The sequence below is a fragment of the Lagenorhynchus albirostris genome, chromosome 18, assembly GCF_949774975.1.
Source record: "Lagenorhynchus albirostris chromosome 18, mLagAlb1.1, whole genome shotgun sequence".
NCBI lineage: Eukaryota > Metazoa > Chordata > Mammalia > Artiodactyla > Delphinidae > Lagenorhynchus > Lagenorhynchus albirostris.
The window spans coordinates 32,655,543-32,675,151 of record NC_083112.1 but is presented as its reverse complement, the minus strand read 5'-3'; the positions used below and the strand labels follow the sequence as shown (position 1 = coordinate 32,675,151).

Below are 19,609 nucleotides of genomic sequence, written 5' to 3'. Positions count from 1 at the left end.
ATGGGTAGTATTGGTCTATGTCTTAAAAATAGTCTGATACTTATTTACAGAGCTAATTTATATTTCCTTTCAAGCATATAGTATTATAATATTTGAATATATGCAATTAGAAACTATTTGAGTAGATGTGGGTATATATAACTTTGAGGTATTTTGAATATTAAATTCTTTTAAAATGTATTTGTGCTCTTTTCCTTTGAGTGGGTATTTTCCTTACTATCTTATACCATGGTATTAAATTACAGAAATTCATACTTGTTTTTAGTGTAGGGGACTGCACTTTGAAATAACAGTGTTGGGAAGAGTCTGGGTTTTTAAATTTAATATATAAAAGGCATAATGTCTGGCATTCTCCGTGATATGCTGTGTTAATTATTCCTTATTTAAAATATCGTTCAGAAGGATTTAGAAGTGTAAGATGCAGTAGCTTGTGTCCTGGGCATGGAAGCTCTTCATTAATTAACCCAGTTAACAAATATTAATAGAACACCCACTACATGCTTAGGACCATGCCAAGTTCCAGGAACATTTAGTGAATAAAATAACAATTCTTGTTCTCAAGGAGTTAAAGGTTTGTTGAGTAAACATATGTATGATGAAAGGCAGTTTCAGAGTAGTATACATATAATATAATGGAAAGCACTAGGTCTGTGGGCATCTAATCCAGTCTTGAGGTGTCAGAAAGGCTCCTATGTGAGATGTAGTTCAAACTGAAAGCTAAGGATTGAGTTGAAATTAGGCAGATAAAGGGGATGGGATAGGAGTTGTGGGTGTGGATAGGTTCTAGGCATGAGGGATAGCTTGTGCATGTGTAGAAGACTCTAGGTTATTCATTACATCTAGATCATATAAGGGTGGTGGAGTAGTGAAGAGATTGTCTGGAGAGGAAGTAAGATTTAGATTAAAGTGGACCTTTGAGCCATGGTAAGATATTTGAGGGTCATCCTCTGAGTAATGGGGTTACAAAGGCTGAAGGTTTTAAGCACGGGAGTGAGGGACATGATTTGATTTGCGTTTCAGTAAGATCAAATTGACATCAGTGCAGGGAGTAGCTCGGGGAGGGGTAGAGGTAGGGGGCAGTGAAGACACAGGGACAAGTTAGGAGGCTGCAGCAATTGTCCAGGTGGCCTGAACTAGGGTAGTGGCAGTAGGGGCAGAGGGCAGAGAGAAGATAAATTGAGAAGATACAGTCCACATGGTTTGATTTATGTTTCCTAGTTAATTTTCATTAAAATTATTACAATTAAAATCACTTTTCTACTGACCAGAGTCAACATCAGAAGTCATAATCAATCCACATCTTCACTAAGCACCTATGTGCTTCTCCCTCATCCAGGTCTGTTTATTTTTCTAATCTGACAGTATCTCCCAACTTCTCCAGCCTTCGAAAACCCTCCTACTTTGTTCTTTGGAACTCAAAGCCTGTTATCTTTGAATGTTTGCTTTCCTCTTGCTCTACTTGAAACCTAGGGGTTATTTGAGGACTTTATTTTCCTGGTAGCTCTTCATTCAAAAACTTCCAGCTCTTCTTGAGCATTTTTATTTCATTTCTCCATGTTGGTCTCAACTGTAGGTCATCTAGTCCCTCCCATTGATTCACTGCAAGCATTAGAACTTGAGTTGCTTTCTTTTCCACCACTATTTCTGTTATTATTCCATATCTACCTACCAGGGACTCTTAACCTGTGGTCTATGGACTACCAAGGGGTCTGTGGTAGAATTCATGGTGTTATTGAACTTAATGGGAAAGGATTAAATCTTTTTAATTAACCTTTAAGTGAAACTTAGTATTTAAAAAAATTATAAACATAGGCAAAACATAAAAACAAATGAGCAACCGAACACATGCACGCTAGGATTGGACTTGTGACTTTATCACAGATAAAGAAAGACTGAGGCCTTCGTTCTTCCCTACGTGGGCATTTCCATTGGCTGCTCTGCACATGGCACTTGGCTGTGGAATACGTATTGCATGTGGTAACTTATTTTCAAGAAATTTAAAGGAATTTCAATAATATAATGTTTTTCATTTAATAATATTAAAATACTATATGAAATCTAAATGTGAGCAAATCATTGTAAGTAGTTAATTTTTTGGGGGGGGTGGTACTTTTTCATCTTTTCAAAGAAGCGTCTGGCTAAAGACCTTTTCATAAATTTCAATAATACAAGTTAAAAGTGGGAAATGCCCATTTGTAATATTTAGGAACATTGAAGGTAGAATGAGGTAGTTGGTGGGTTTGCGGGAATTGTTATTGGGTGAACCTATGACTGGGGTGGTTAGCTTATCACACCTGAAACAATGAATGGCCAGTTTTCCTCCCCACGACAATGTCTCTTTGTAATAGTGATGTCACTTGCATTTTAATAAAGACCATGGAACAACGCAGGTATACTGCTTAGCTTGTAACATGCACCATCTCCTGTAATTCTCATATCAGCCTCACCAGATTCCCTGTGTATCCCCTTTCCAAAGCCTCTCTTGAGGTTCCTTCTCAACCCCAGAATTAATCACTGGTCTCTATCTGTTGCTAATTTACTTATGATTTTCTTGAGGGCATTTACAATACTTTATTTGTAATTTGTTATTATATTTTTCCCTTAAGTGGTAAACATTTGTGGGATGGCACTATGTTTTATGTGTTTTATCTCTAGTAATTTCTTATTTATCCATACCTTCAAGTACTTATTGACTGCTAGCTTTCTGCCAGCAACTGTTCCATAGGCTGAACACACAACAGTGGCTGTAACAGTTACCTGCTGCTGTGTAACAAACTAAACCAAAACAGCAAACATTTATTATCTCATATTGTTTCTGTGGGTCAGGAGTTTGGAATTTGCTTAGCTGGATGGTTCTGACTTGGTGTCTCAGGAGGTTGCGGTGAAGAGGTTGTCTAGAGCTCTCATATCTGAAGGTTTGATGGGCTTCTGGGATGGCTTAAGCACATGGCTGTCGGCAAGATGCCTCCCTGCTTCTCTGGCTTCTTTAGCTCAGTTCTTTGCCCTTTGGGCCTCCCCCTAGGTCTTCTTCAGTGTCCTCGTGATCTGGCAGCTGGCATATCCTAGAGTGAGTGATCCAAGAGGGAGCAAGACAAAAGCTGTAATGTCTCTTATGATCTAGTCTTGGAGATGACACTCCATAATTTTCACAGTGTGCTGTTGGTTACACAAGTCAGGGGATCACTGGGGGCTGTCCTAGAGACTGGCCACCACAACTAAGACAGTTGATGGTTTGTCTAGCATGGAACTTACATTTTGGTGGGAAAGAGGCAGAGTCAACAATTACAAAATATATGAAAATTATAGGTTTTCGTAAGTCATATGTCAGGACGTATGAAGGAAATAAACCGTGTGCTGTGACAGAGAAAGGGGAGTGGGTGAGCTCATGTTCTACTTTAGATAGAGTGGTCAGCCTTTTAACCCGAAGCTGAAAAGTGAGAAGTAGTTTTATTTCCTATTAACAACTCACTGCCATATTAATTAAGTATGGTATACCACCTCCGAATAGCACTATAATAGAATTCCCTCAGTCTTCTGTATATCTAACCAGTTCTTCACCAAAGATACTATCGTGGAAATTTTAAGTAGTTTGGTTAGGGTAACCCAGCAAGCAAGGGGCTGGGCAGGATTCAGAAGTCAGACTCTGGAGCCATGTTTTTAATCAGCAAGTTGCCTGGTTAGTAATAAAGATAATTAAAAAGCCAAGTTATTTTAGCTGTTAAGGTTTTTCCTTCTCTTAAATGTAGTACAAGATTGCATGAAAATTGATAATTTTAAGTGATATATTTTTCTGGATTTCAGGTATATGTGTTCAAATAGAACTTTAAAAAAATATTTATTTATTTATTTATTTACTTGGTCGTACCCGGTCTTAGTTGCGGATCGCCGGCTCCTTAGTTGTGGCATGCAAACTCTTAGTTGAGGCATGCATGTGGGATCTAGTTCGCTGACCAGGGATCGAACCCAGGCCCCCTGCATTGGGAGCACAGAGTCTTAACTGCTTCGCCACCAGGGAAGTCCCTCAAATAGAATTAATTCATTACTTAAAATGAACTGTTATTTGCTTAATAATTCTCCTGCGTTGCATGAAAATAATCCCTTCTGGGTTCTAAGGAAGTATGTTTATGATCACAAATAGTTTTTCTGACTTTTCAAATTCTAAGATGACTAATAATTACATATCTTCCTTTTTTTTAACATCTTTATTAGAGTATAATTGCTTTACAATGGTGTGTTAATTTCTGCTTTATAACAAAGTGAATCAATTATATACATATGTCCCCATATCTCTTCCCTCTTGCATCTCCCTCCCTCCCACCCTCCCTATCCCACCCCTCTAGGTTGGTCACAAAACACCAAGCTGATCTCCCTGTGCTATGCGGCTACTTCCCACTAGCTATCTATTTTAAGTTTGGTAGTGTATATATGTTCATGCCACTCTCTCACTTTGTCCCAGCTTACCCTTCCCCCTCCCCATATACTCAAGTCCATTCTCTAGTAGGTCTGCATCTTTATTCCCATCTTGCCCCTAGGTTCTTCTGACCATTTTTTTCCTTTTTTTTAGATTCCATATATATGTGTTAGCATACGGTATTTGTTTTCCTCTTTCTGACTTACTTTACTCTGTATGACAGTCTCTAGGTCCATCCACCTCACTACAAATAACTCAGTTTCGTTCCTTTTTATGGCTGAGTAATATTCTATTGTATATATGTGCCACGTCTTCTTTATCCATTCATCTGTTGATGGACACTTAGGTTGCTTCCATGTCCTGGCTACTGTAAATAGAGCTGCAATGAACATTGTGGTACATGACTCTTTTTGAATTATGGTTTTCTCAGGGTATATGCCCAGTAGTGGGATTGGTGGGTCGTATGGTAGTTCTATTTTCAGTTTTTCAAGGAACCTCCATACTGTTCTCCAGAGTGGCTGTATCAATTTACATACCCACAAACAGTGCAAGAGGGTTCCCTTTTCTCCACACCCTCTCCAGCATTTATTGTTTGTAGATTTTTTGATGATGGCCATTCTGACTGGTGTGAGATGATATCTCATGGTAGTTTTGATTTGCATTTCTCTAATGATACGTGATGTTGAGCATCCTTTTACGTGTTTGTTGGCAGTCTGTATATCTTCTTTGGAGAAATGTCTATTTAGGTCTTCTGCCCATTTTTGGATTGGGTTATTTTTTTTTATTTTTATTTTTTTGCGGTACGCGGGCCTCTCACTGTTGTGGCCTCTCCCATTGTGGAGCACAGGCTCCGGACGTGCAGGCTCAGCGGCCATGGCTCATGGGCCCAGCCGCTGTGCGGCATGTGGGATCTTCCCAGACCGGGGCACGAACCATGTCCCCTGCATCAGCAGGCGGACTCTCAACCACTGTGCCACCAGGGAGCCCATGGGTTATTTGTTTTTTTGATATTGAGCTGCATGTGTTGCTTGTATGTTTTGGAGATTAATGCTTTGTCAGTTGCTTCATTTGCAAATATTTTCTCCCATTCTGAGGGTTGTCTTTTCATCTTGTTTATGGTTTCCTTTGCTGTGCAAAACCTTTTAAGTTTCATTAGGTCCCATTTGTTTCTTTTTGTTTTTATTTCCATTTCTCTAGGAGGTGGCTGAAAAAGGATCTTGCTGTGATTTATGTCATAGAGTGTTCTGCCTATGTTTTCCTCTAAGAGTTTGATGGTATCTGGCCTTACATTTAGATCTTTAATCCATTTTGAGATTATTTTTGTGTATGGTGTTAGGGAGTGTTCTAATTTCATTCTTTTACATGTAGCTGTCCAGTTTTCCCAGCACCACTTATTGAAGAGGCAGTCTTTTCTTCACTGTATATTCTTGCCTCCTTTATCAAAGATAAGGTGACCATCTGTGTGTGCGGTTATCTCTAGGCTTTCTATCCTGTTCCATTGATCTATCTTTCTGTTTTTGTGCCGGTACCATACTCTCTAGGTTTCTGTTGCTTTGTAGTATAGTCTGAAGTCAGGGAGCCTGATTCCTCCAGCTCCGTTTTTCTTTCTCAAGATTGCTTTGGCTATTCCAGGTCTTTTGTGTTTCCATACAAATTGTGAAATTTTTTGTTTTAGTTCTGTGAAAAATGCCAGTGGTGGTTTGATACGGATTGCACTGAATCTGTAGATTGCTTTGGGTAGTAGACTCATTTTCACAATTTTGATTCTTCCAATCCAAGAACATGGTATATCTCTCCATCTATTTGTATCATCTTTAATTGCTTTCATCAGTGTCTTATAATTTTCTGCATACAGGTCTTTTGTCTCCTTAGGTAGGTTCATTCCTAGGTATTTTATTCTTTTTGTTGCAGTGGTGATGGGAGTGTTTTCTTAATTTCACTTTCAGATTTTTCATCATTATTGTATAGGAATGCAAGAGATTTCTGTGCATTAATTTTGTGTCCTGCTACTTTACCAAATGCATTGATTAGCTCTAGTAGTTTTGTGGTGGCATCTTTAGGATTCTCTATGTATAGTGTCATGTCACCTGCAAACAGTGACAGCTTTACTTCTTCTTTTGTGTTTTGGATTCCTTTTATTTCTTTTTCTTCTCTGATTGCTGTGGCTAAAATTTCCAAAACTATGTTGAATAATAGTGGTGAGAGTGGGCACCCTTGTCTTGTTCCTGATCTTTGTGGAAATGGTTTCAGTTTTTCACCATTGAGAATGATGTTGGCTGTGGGTTTGTCATATATGGCCTTTATTATGTTGAAGAAATTTCCCTCTATGCCTACTTTCTGGAGGGTTTTTTTTTTTTATCATAAGTAGGTGTTGAATTTTGTCGAAAGCTTTTTCTGCATCTATTGATATGATCATATGGTTTTTCTTCTTCAGTTTGTTAATATGGTGTATCACATTGATTGTTTTGTGTATATTGAAGAATCCTTGCATTCCTAGGGTAAACCCCACTTGATCATAGTATATGATCCTTTTAATACGCTGTTGGGTTCTCTTTGCTAGTTTTTTGTTGAGGTTTTTGCATCTATGTTCATCAGTGATATTGGCCTGTAGTTTTCTTTCTTTGTGACATCTTTGTCTGGTTTTGGTATCAGAGTGATGGTGGCCTCGTAGAATGAGTTTTGGAGTGTTCCTCCCTCTGCTATATTTTGGAAGAGTTTGAGAAGGATAGGTGTTAGCTCTTCTCTAAATGTTTGATAGAATTCCCCTGTGAAGCCATCTGGTCCTGGACTTTTGTGTGTTGGAAGATTTTCAATCACAGTTTCAATTTCAGTGCTTGTGATTGGTCTGTTCATAGTTTGTATTTCTTCCTGGTTCAGTGTCAGAAGGTTGTGCATTTCTAAGAATTTTTCCATTTCTTCCAGGTTGTCCATTTTATTGGCATAGAGTTGCTCGTAGTAATCTCTCATGATCATTTGTATTTCTGCAGTGTCAGTTGTTACTTCTCCTTTTTCATTTCTAATTCTATTGTTTTGAGTCTTCTCCCTGTTTTTCTTGGTAAGTCTGGCTAATGGTTTATCAATTGTTTATCTTCTCAAAGAACCAACTTTTTACTAAGGATTTTTTTTTTTTTTTTTTTTTTGCGGTACGTGGGCCTCTCGTTGTGGCCTCTCCCATTGCGGAGCACAGGCTCTGGACGCCCAGGCTCAGCGGCCATGGCTCATGGGCCCAGCCGCTCCGCGGCATGTGGGATCTTCCTGGACCAGGGCATGAACCCGTGTCCCCTGCATCGGCAGGCGGACTCTCAAGCACTGCGCCCCCAGGGAAGCCCAGAATTAGCTTTTAGTTTTATTGATCTTTGCTATCGTTTCCTTCATTTCTTTTTCATTTATTTCTGATCTGATCTTTATGATTTCTTTCCTTCTGCTAACTTTGGGGGGGTTTTTGGTCTTCTTTCTCTAATTGCTTTATGTTTAAGGTTAGATTGTTTAATTGAGATGTTTCTTATTTCTTAAGGTAGGATTGTATAGCTACAAAGTTCCCGCTTAGAACTGCTTTTGCTGCATCCCATAGCTTTTGGGCCACTGTGTTTTCATTGTCATTTGTTTCTAGGTATTTTTTGATGTCCTGTTTGATTTCTAGAGTGATCTCTTGGTTATTAAGTAGTGTGTTGTTTAGCCTCCATGTGTTTGTATTTCTTACAGATTTTTTTTTCTGTAATTGATATATAGTCTCATAGTGTGGTTGGAAAAGATACTTGATACAATTTCAGTTTTCTTAAATTTACCAAGGCTTGATTTGTGACCCAAGATAGGATCTATCCTGGAGAATGTTCCATGAGCACTTCACAAGAATGTGTATTCTTTTGTTTTTCGATGGAATATCCTATAAATATCAATTAAGTCTGTCTTGTTTAATGTATCATTTAAAGCTTGTATTTCCTCATATATTTTCATTTTGGATGATCTGTCCATTGGTGAAAGTGGGGTGGTAAAGTCCCCTACTATGATTGTGTTACTGTGGTTTTCCCCTCTTATGGCCGTTAGTATTTGCCTTATGTATTGAGGTGCTCCCATGTTGGGTGCATAAAGATTTACAATTGTTATATCTTCTTCTTGGATTGATCCCTTGATCATTATGTAGTGTCCTTCTTTGTCTCTTGTAATAGTCTTTGTTTTAAAGTCTATTTTGTCTGATATGAGAATTGCTACTCCAGCTTTCTTTTGATTTCCATTTGCATGGGATATCTTTTTCCATCCCCTCACTTTCAGTCTGTATGTGTCCCAGGTCTGAAGTGGGTCTCTTGTAGACAGCATATATATGGGTCTTGTTTTTGTATCCATTCAGCCAATCTGTGTCTTTTGGTTGGAGTATTTAATCCATTTACATATAAGGTAATTATCGATATGTATGTTCCTATTACCATGTTCTTAATTGTTTTGTGTTTATTATTGTAGGTCTTTTCCTTCTCTTGTGTTTCTTGCCTAGAGAAGTTCCTATAGCATTTGTTGCAAAGCTGGTTCGGTGATGCTGAATTCTCTTAGCTTTTGCTTGTCTGTAAAAGTTTTAATTTCTCCATCAAATCTGAACGAGATCCTTGCTGGGTAGAGTAGTCTTGGTTGTAGGTTTTTCTTCTTCATCACTTAAATATGTCCTGCCACTCCCTTCTGGCTTGCAGAATTTCTGCTGAAAGATCAGCTGTTAACCTTATGCGGATTCCCTTACGTGTTGTTTTTCCATTGCTGCTTTTAATATTTTTTCTTTTTAGTTAATTTTTGATAGTTTGATTAATGTGTGTCTTGGCATGTTTCTCCTTGGATTTATCTTGTATGGGACTCTCTGTGCTTCCTGGACTTGATTAACTATTTCCTTTCCCATACTAGGGAAGTTTTCAACTATAATCTCTTCAAATATTTTCTCAGTCCCTTTCGTTTTCTCTTCTTCTTCTGGAACCCCTATAATTCGAATGTTGGTGTGTTTAATGTTGTCCCAGAGGTCTCTGAGACTGTCCTCAATTCTTTTCATTCCTTTTTCTTTATTGTGCTCTGCAGTAGTTATTTCCACTGTTTTATTTTCTAGGTCACTTATCCGTTTTTCTGCCTCAGTTATTCTGCTATTGATCCCTTCTAGAGAATTTTAAATTTCATTTATTGTGTTGTTCATCATTGTTTGTTTGCTCTTTAGTTCTTCTAGGTCCTTGTTAAACGATTTTTGTATTTTCTCTATTCTGTTTCCAAGATTTTGGATCATCTTTACTATCATTATTCTGAATTATTTTTCAGGTAGCCTGCCTATTTCCTCTTCATTTGTTAGGTCTGGTGGGTTTTTACCTTGCTCCTTCATCTGCTGTGCGTTTTTCTGTCTTCTTATTTTGCTTATCTTACTGTGTTTGGGGTCTCCTTTTTGTAGGCTGCAGGTTCGTAGTTCCCGTTGTTCTTGGTGTCTGTCCCCAGTGGCTAAGGTTGGTTCAGTGTGTTGTGTAGGCTTCCTTGTGGAGGGGAATGGTGCCTGTGTTCCGGTGGATGAGGCTGGATCTTGTCTTTCTGGTGGCAGGTCCACATCTGGTGGTATGTTTGGGGTGTCTGTGCCCTTATTATGATTTTAGGCAGCCTCTCTGCTAATGGATGGTGTTGTGTTCCTGTCTTGCTAGTTGTTTGGCATAGGGTGTCCAGCAGTGTAGCTTGCTGGTCGTTGAGTGAAGCTGGGTCTTGGCCTTGAGATGGAGATGTCAGAGAGATTTTTGCTGTTTGATATTATGTGCATCTGGGAGGTCTGTTGTGGAGCAGTGTCCTGAACTTGGCTTTCACACCTAGTGGCCCCACTGTGATGCCTGGCTGGAGCACCAAGAGCCTTTCCATCCACATGGCTCAGAATAAAAGGGAGAAAAAATAAGAAAGAAAGAAGAAGATTAAAATAAAATAAAGTTATTTAAACAAAAAATAATTAAGAAGATAAATTTTTAATTAAAAAATATAAGAACAACGAAAAAACGGACAGACAGCACCCTAGGTCAAATGGTAAAAGCAAAGCTATACAGACAAAATCACACACAGAAGCATACACATACACACTCACAAAAATAGAAAAAGGGAAAAATATATATATACATCGTTGCTCCCAAAGTCCACCTCCTCAATTTCGGATGGTTCCTTGTCCATTCAGGTTTTACACAGATGCGGGGTAAATCAAGTTGATTGTGGAGATTTAATCCACTGCTTCTGAGGCTGCTGGGAGAAATTTCCCTTTTTGTTCGCACAGCTCCCGGAGTTCAGGTTTGGGTTTGGCCCTGCCTCTGTGTGTAGATCTCCTGCAGGCGTCTGTTCTTTGCTCAGACAGGATGGGGTTAAAGGAGCAGCTGATTCGGGGGTTCTGTCTCACTCAGGCCTAGGGGAGGGAGGGGTACGGATGCAGGGCGAGCCTGCGGTGGCAGAGCCATCGTGACATTGCACTAGCCTGAGGTGTGCCATGTGTTCTCCCGGGGAAGTTGTCCCTGGATCTCGGGACCCTGGCAGAGGCGGGCTGCACAGGCTCCCGGGAGGGGCTGTGTGGATAGTGACCTGTGCTCGCACACAGGCTTCTTGGTGGCAGCAGCAGCAGCCGCCTTAGCGTCTCATGCCCGTTCCTGGGGTCCGCGCTGCTAGCCGCGGCTCGCACCCGTCTCCTGAGCTCCTTTAAGTGGCGCTCTTAATCCCCTCTCCTTGCGCACCAGGAAACAAAGAGGCAAGAAAAAGTCTCTTGCCCCTTCGGCAGCTCCAGACTTTCCCGGACTCCCTCCTGGCTACCTAGGGCGCACTAGTCCCCTTCAGGCTTTCACACAGCCAACCCCAGTTCTCTCCCAGCGATCGGACCGAAGCCCAAGCCTCAGCTCCCAGCCCCCACCCGCCCCGGTGGGTGAGCAGACAAGCCTCTCGGGCTGGTGAGTGCTGGTCGGCACCTATCCTCTGTGTGGGAATCTCTCCGCTTTGCCCTCTGCACCCCTGTTGCTGTGCTCTCCTCCGCGGCTCCGAAGCTTTCCCCCTCTGCCACCCGCAGTCTCCGCCCGTGAAGGGGCTTCCTAGCGTGTGGAAACCTTTCCTCCTTCACAGCTCCCTCCCACTGGTGCAGGTCCCGTCCCTATTCTTTTTGTCTCTGTTCTGTTTTTCTTTTGCCCTGCCCAGGTACGTGGGGGAGTTTCTTGCCTTTTGGGAGGTCTGAGGTCTTCTGCCAGCGTTCAATAGGTGTTTTGTAGCAGTTGTTCCACATGTAGATGTATTTCTGAGGTATTTGTGGGGAGGAAGGTGATCTCCACGTCTTACTTTCTGCCATCTTGAAGCTCCTCCCCTGCCTTTTGTTTTTAAATTAAAAATAATTACTGCTCTGTTAGCATTTAAAACATTGTAACAGTAAAAACTGTTTTTTCACTCTTACAGTGTTATACAATAGCTAAACATCCAGATAGAGTTTTAAATTTTTTAAAACTGTCATTACTGATTATCAGTATGAGATAATACTCAGTAGAGTGCTCATTTACCTTCCCCTGAAGATAAGTGATATTAATTTACAAAACCCAGTACACCCCAGACACAGCTGAAGCCATATTAATTGTGTTGTGTACCACCTCCAAACAGCATTATAATAGGATTCCCCGAGTCTTCTGTGTATTTAACCAGTTCTTCAACAAAGGCAGATTGTGTACTTCACCTGCTTGGGTTGTGTTTCTAGCTGAACTTTAAGAGAATTTCAGGTGAAATTAGGAGTAGCAGTCCAAGTGCACATTGTAAAACACATACACTTGCAGTGAAATTGCCAAATTAAATAACAATCGACTTACAGTTAGTATGATGGGGATTTCTATCGTGTTTTTATGTACAAAAGTGTTTTAAAAGTTTGCTTTTATGTTCTCTTGTGTCGTGTTTAAGCAAATTGTATGTGTAATTCCATGAAAGATAAATTAGGAGTGGTTTTTTTTTCCCCCATTTATGTGTGGAGTCATAGTATCATCCCTTAAAATAAATGAAACTTCTTTAGAACATTTACACTGATTTGATAGTAATGTTCACTCTGTACCTAGCTTGTAATAGTGCCCAGATTATTTGGAAACTACTTGTAGTGCTCAATAGAGCATCACATACCTGGGAATGCTTTTACTTTAAGCCCGAGGTATTCAACAAATTCAGTTTACTGTTCTAATATAGACGGATTGTATTTATTTTTCTCCCACGGCTCCTTCCTTATTTTGTCTTTCATTCCTTTCTAATCAGGGAAAATAAATAAAAGCATTGAAATTATGAAACACTGATTTTTTTCATCTTTATAGAGTTAGAAGTTAGAAAAGGAATATGCTAATTTTTCCTATCTTGCCTTTATCTAGCTAGGCTAGTGGTCCAGTGCACATTTGTTTTAACACTTGGATAGAAGGCAACCCTCCTGCAGAGTTTAGGTGCTAAGCATGTGGGGGAGGTGTGCTGATTTTGTATTATTGTACAAATTCTGGTATTGTTTATTGATACAAATGCAGTCCTACATCTAAAAACATAATGGGTTGATTTTTTTTTCTTTATGCTATTTTTTATGCTAAATACTATGGCATTTTTATGTTTAAAAGTGTTTTGGAGCTTGTTCTTTGTTATTTAAACATATAGTTTCCTCATTGAAGGATTAAACAAATACATTCAACCTGATGCTTCATTTCAAGCTCTTAGCACAGTGTGTAGATATAGAAGGGGCTCAATAAATATTAGTCATTGTTATTTTTATGACTTTCAGAGATTTTTATTTAAAAAAATTGTGACTTTTGGTGAAAACTAAAATTTTGATTTCTTCTACACTGTTGGAAGTTAAGTATTCACAAATTAGCTTGTGAATTGCTTAAACTTACTATTCCCATTCATTGACATGTTTACATTTATAATATTGATGTTGCATTAGTGATGTTTTGCTTAATTTCACTTCATTATAAGTTTAGCATATTAATTAACTTTTTTTGTGTGTGTGTGTGAAGAGGAGTTAGCATAGTTTCTACACTCAAGAATTGGTATTACATGTATAGAAATGATGGCAATGAAGTAGTGATTCAGAAGACAGACAGAGGAACCAGCCCCATTTCTTAAAACAGCTGTTGGGTGTCCCTAGTTTTTTAAAACAAGTATCAAGGATTGGAGTACTGATGTACATAGAGACATAACTTCTGGACATATATTCATGTGGAGATAATTTTATGTTTCCGGGTTATTTCAAAGGAGGGAAAGTTTATGTTGGTGAGTTAGAGGGCCCTCTTCTTTGCTACTGTGATACACTGTATACACTTCTTGCTACATTGTCTACATAGCTTTATAATTACCTGTCTATGTGCTGGTCTCCTCCACTGGACTGTTATTTGTTATTTACGTTCTAAATAGCTCATTTATCTTTGTATCGCCAACTTCTAATAGAGCAACCTCTCCATTGCTCTTCATTTCTTTTTGTAAATATGGGATTCCATTTCCATCAATTCTGCCTGAAAAGCTTCTTTTGACACTTTTTGTAGAGGAGATCTGCTGCCGACAGATTCTCTAGCTTTTGTCTGTCTGGAAATGCCTTTCTTTTGCTTCTATTTATGAAAAGTATTTTTACTAAACATAGAATTCTAGGATAAGGGTATTTTTCTTTCAGTACCTCAAAGATGCCATTCCATTGTCTTTTGCTGGCATTGTTTCTGGTGAGAAATTTTCATTTGTATCATTTTTGTTTTATATATAATGTCTTCTTTTCTCTGGCTGTACTTTTGTGGTTTGCCATTTATTTTTAATTTTCAGCAGTTTGACTATGAGGCTCCTAGCTGTTTTTGTTGGTTTGGTTTTTGTTTGTTATTTTAGTATTCTTTCTGGGATTTGCTGAGCTTCTTGGATCTGTGAATTGATATATGTATATGTCTGTCTGTCTATCTATCTATCCTCTCTCTTCTGCTTCTGGACCCCAGTTACACTTGTGTTACAACATTTAATATTGTATCACGGATTGTAGTTACTCTATTCTTTTTTTTCCCTTTTCCCATTTTTTTTTTCCTTTTTGTTTCAGTTTAGATTCTTTCTATTGATATGTGTTTAGGTTCACCAATTCTTTCCTCAGCAATGTTCAGGCCATCTAATGAACTCTTCATTTCTGATACATTTTTCATTCTAATAGTTAAAAAAAAATAGTATCCATGGTTTGCTGCTGAAATTCTCCATCCTTCATGCATGATGGCCACTCTTCATTATATCCTTTAGCATATTTTTATAAATCTTATTTTAAGTAGTCTGTTTAGTAATTCTACCCTCTGGGCCATCTCTAGGTGATTTCTTTTGACTATGGGCGCATTTCTCGCTCCTTTGTGTGTCTAGCAATATTTGATTGTATGGTGGACATTTTATTTAATTACAGTAGAAATTAAATAATATTTGCTTCCAAGAAAGGGCATGCCCTTCTTTCAGGCTGTTGGAATGGGGTCTGAGTCACTGTGATCTCTAGTTGAGCTGCATTTGGTTTCCTGCTGCTTCGGTTTTTTATTCAGCTCATCTGTGGCCTCAGATGTTTTGAGGGCTTAGGATCTGAGTGCTAATGAGATTCTGGAAATCTGCTTTTTGACATTACAACTGAACTTTAGCTTTGAAAACGTGGAATATTTCTTTCTGCTTTAAAGTCCTGATGCCCATCTTTAGGGTTACTGTAGCATTCTCTTTTTTGTTTTCAGTTCCATTGCTGTCTCTCTGTTTCTTCAGAGAGACCTGTTATCCTGCTCCCAGCCTTCGTGTGCTCTCTGTCAGCTGTGCTCAGCTGTTGTGTGCTCTCAGAAGGCCTAGATTTCTCTCAGGTCTTCTGTCTGGTCCAGAGCCTTCGGAGAGCAGCTCCTTTGCATTGGGAGAGACCTTTCATGCTTCAGGGAGCAAGCATCCCGCTCAGCTTTCCTGCTCTGCCCCCAGCCATTGGCCTCCTACCCCGTGTAGCTGGTGAAGACTTGAGGGAAAGAGTTGGTAGGAGGGTGCAGACTTGCTCCATGGTTGGGGCTTCATGACCGAGGCCCTTGGAATTCTAATCTCTCATGCCAGTACCCATGCAGCTGTCAAAGTTCATAAAAAAAACTTGGCTGGTTTTTCTTTACCTTTATTTTTCTTCAGCTGTTCGTCAGGGATAAAAGCAGTTTGTCACGTCCCAGTATTTAGTTCTTACAGGTTTTCTTGTTTCCTCAGCTTCCTGATGGGTTGAAAACAGTAGCAAGTACAATTTTGTAGGGTATCTGGCTTCTTTTGTTGTTAGGATGAGAGCAGTGGTGTTTTGTGACTACTTTGTAATCCTGCCAGAAGCTGTCATATTGTTAGTACTTTAATGTTTAGTTCATGTTAGATGGACCATGTGTGAGTGTATAGTACATGGTGTTTTTCCTAGGGATTATCTCCAAAGTGAACTTCAAGACCTATTTTGAAAGATAAACATTATTATCTTTGCATATCATTATTTGAAAAAAGTCCTATTTCTTTAGTGAAGTGAATAATCAATACTGTGACTTACTGTCCTTTTAAACAGAATTTTAAGTGTTATATTTCTTTAATGGGCTGTAGTAGCCCTATCCAGTAGAAACCTTCTGTCACGATAGAAAAGTACTTTGTGTGCTTTGGCCAATACGGGAACCACTAGTCTCTTGTGGTTCTTGAGCACTTGGTATGTGACTAGGGCAACTAAGGAGCTGAATTAAAAAATTTAATTTACATTTAAATAACCACACATAGCTAGTAGCTACTACAATGAATAGTACAGGACTATGTACTACACATATATATGGTGAAAATAGTAGCTTAATGTGTGCACAGTTATGCTGAACAATTCCAGAATCATTGTGCTTTTTAAGTACACACTTCTTTACCTTTTTTGCTGGTTACCACTTGAAACACTGTATGTGTCTGGATTCTCTGTTAGGAATAGAACTTGTGAAATTCAAGCAATTTTCAATGAATGAACAATTAACTTTGTAAACTAGTCTATGCATTTTCAAATATCTGTGGACTATTTGATGATATAATTGTAGAAGAAATCTCATTGCAGCAAAAATCCAGTTTTATTTCCCGAGGCTTTAGCTACTCTATAGTTGTTCATGAAGTTCAAATACAGACCAACCTGAATAAAGAGAAATGTGATGTCTATCAGGCCAGCAAGTTATGGAGGTGTAAGTAAAAGTCAATTTTTAAAATGCCTAAATCATGCCCTGCTCCCCCACCTCCCCACCCCATAGTCTGTACTATGAAAAGGACACTGGATGAGGGGCTGGGGGGCAGGACACTGAGTACTAGTTAGAATGCCAACCACTAAATTAGCTAAGTTACCTTTGTAAAAATGCTTAATTTGTTAATCTGTAAAGCAAACGTCACTCATTAGACTCTTAATTCTATAATCTTAAGATTAGAAGGAATCTTTTGAGGTTGTATATCTCTTCTGCCTTTAGACAGGATGGTTATGAAGACTCTTATTTTTATATTTATTATTTCTTTTAATTTTAAAGATTAAGTGCTGAATTAATTGAAAGCCTCCTGATGAAATCACAGTGATAATGTAATTGACCCTGTTTGTTTTTTCATTTTGGGAATTAGGTAAATAATGTTGGAGAAGAGAATACTTACGTGTGTGCTATTTATTTTATCTTTCTTCATAGCTGGACAGATTTGCCAGCATAAGAATTCCAGGGAGCAAGAAAGAAAGGACTCCACTTTCCAACCTGAAGACTGCATTTTCAAGCAATGATTGCTCTTCAGAGATGAATGAAAACATTCCAAAGCCACTGTCAGAGAAGGAAATCTTAGAGCTATTTGAAAAGATGATGGTAAGAATTTTGATTCCTTATATAACGTTTGATGTAAAAAAAAAGCCTTTGCTTCGGCTCATGTTAATGGAACCACACATGTCTGAAACTCAGGTTCCATAGGTGATTTCTGATGTCACTAAGATAGTACTTAAGGCATAGAGAGTTTTAGGATTACAAAATTAAGAATCCGAAGAAAAATGTCATACCAGTTGTTTTACACAGAAATACATAAAAACGTAAACCTCTGAAGTATCAAATGATATACTTTTTGCCTTAAATGGATTATCTAAGTGGTCTGTCTGGGTCGGTTGCATTTGAGAATGACGGTCACAGCTCTCTGCTGTGTGCATTGTTAAGTGTGCTGATTTTTGGACCTTGTTTGAGTCCTTTCTCAGTTCTCACGATAACCAGGTTTGCATAGTACTGCAACAGTTAAATCTGCACTTGAACTCACTGAATTTGGGGTGTGCCTTTGTAATTCTTTTATCACCACAAGTTGATATAATTTCAGTCTAGAACAAAAGAACGTAACCATTTTTGCTAGCCTTTGCATCTGTCAATGAGACTTGTATAAGGTAGATTTTTTCAAGACTACCTTTGAGGACTCACGATAATAAAGTGCCCCCTCATTCAGGTATCATATGTGGAAGCACTACCTAAATTATCTGTGAGATTCTGGAATGGTACTTTTTTGGTTCACTTGTGACTACCTTGTTAAGAAAAATTTTTCTTTTGGTTCATAATTGCTGGTGTCATCTGAGTAAGTAAAGCAAGTAGGCCAGTGATGTTAGACATTTATGGAGGCTTACCGCAGCTAGTAGTTGTTAAAGTACAACTACCTAGGAAGTACAGAACATAGTTGATGGTATTCTGTTCTGAACATGATGACTTTAGAAGTATGTTTCTGTTAGTCTTTCTTACCCTTCTCCTAGCTAAGAGTATCAATTTTAATTGTATGAACAGGGCAGATGGATTTTGGCGTTTTTGAAGTGTTTACACATTTTAATAACTGGGTCAGATCACTTGTTAAAATCTTTTTTTAAAAAATTTTACATTAATTAATTAATTTTATTTATTTATTTTTGGCTGTGTTGGGTCTTTGTTGCTGCCCACGGGCTTTCTCTAGTTGCGGTGAGCGGGGGCCACTCTTCGTTGCAGTGTGCGGGCTTCTCATTGCAGTGGCTTCTCTTGTTGTGGAGCACGGGCTCTAGGCACGCGGGCTTCAGTAGTTGTGGCTTGCGGGCTCTAGAGCGCAGGCTCAGTAGTTGTGGTGCATGGGCTTAGTTGCTCCGTGGCATGTGGGATCTTCCTGGACCAGGGCTTAAACCTGTGTTTCCTGCATTGTCAGGCGGATTCCTAACCACTGCACTACCAGGGAAGCCCCACTTGTTAAAGCTTAAACAAGTCTCCTTGTTGGCAGAAGACCTTTTGCAGTCAAACTCACTTTACTCAGCAGAAGTAAAATGAATGATTGCTTTCTCAGGGCTGCCCAATTTGCTAATGAGTGAGTTTGTCACAACTAAAGACTTTAAAAAAAATAAAGGTTTTTTTTTTTTTTTTTTCTCCCTTTCTGATACCTTGACCATATCACAGTGGTCAATGCAGGGAAAACCTGCTGGAGATTCTAAAGCTGAGAAGGGTCTTTCTCCTTTAAATGTGGACTAGTGATATTTCTCAGGCTTGGCAGGTGGGATACCACATCTTTGACAAATTTAAAGCTGTTTTTATATCTGGGGAGGATGCTAGATTTAGGTTGGGTTTTATTTTTGGCTTGCACCTATCTGTACCATTTTTATTAATAAAAATTCTTTTGAGGAAGCAACATTGAATAATCTGCCATTTTCATTTTTTGGCATTTGCCAAAATGAGGTTTCATTTAGAAGTTGTATCTAGATTCTTTGTTTTGGCATTGTACAGTTTAAAAAAATCTTGTTTAACGTTATCAAAGGTACTTAGATGATTTTTTACATGAAGTAAAATCTTTGTTTTGAAGAACACCTCTTTTCCCTCCTCAAGACGGTCCTTTGAAAGACAGTGTGTTGACTTGATTACTTAATGAATGCGAAGTACAGTGTAATCCTTCAACATTTGTACTCATTTCACTTTTATTTAGGAAATTAATTTAGTTGGTCGCTGGGTAACATTTTCAGTGCACTTTTTAAAAGTAGTGATGAATTTTTAGTTATGCTACTTCTTAAGGGCTTTTTTTCCTGTTTGTCATCCAGTGAAAGCAGAGTTTTTATCTGAAAGCTCATCTTGGTTTCTCTTTAGATCTTAGATATGTGAAATAGTTGTGTGAGCATTGCTGTGTATACAGCTTTGATTTATGGATGTCAAATTTCAGTGGTTGCTCTTGAACTCACAGTAGATCTGTGTAGCTGCCTTTTTGACCGAGGTGAACATGGTAGGT

At 38.8% G+C, this 19,609-nt stretch overlaps 1 protein-coding gene across 1 annotated transcript in view; it reads left to right on the top strand.

Moving 5' to 3' along the window:
* DIAPH3 (diaphanous related formin 3) overlaps positions 1–19,609 on the top strand; it is a 546,228-nt gene that overhangs the window by 36,446 nt on the left and 490,173 nt on the right. The window contains 1 exon segment of the mRNA XM_060128783.1: positions 17,050–17,217. Coding sequence (XP_059984766.1) covers positions 17,050–17,217 — 168 coding nt within the window.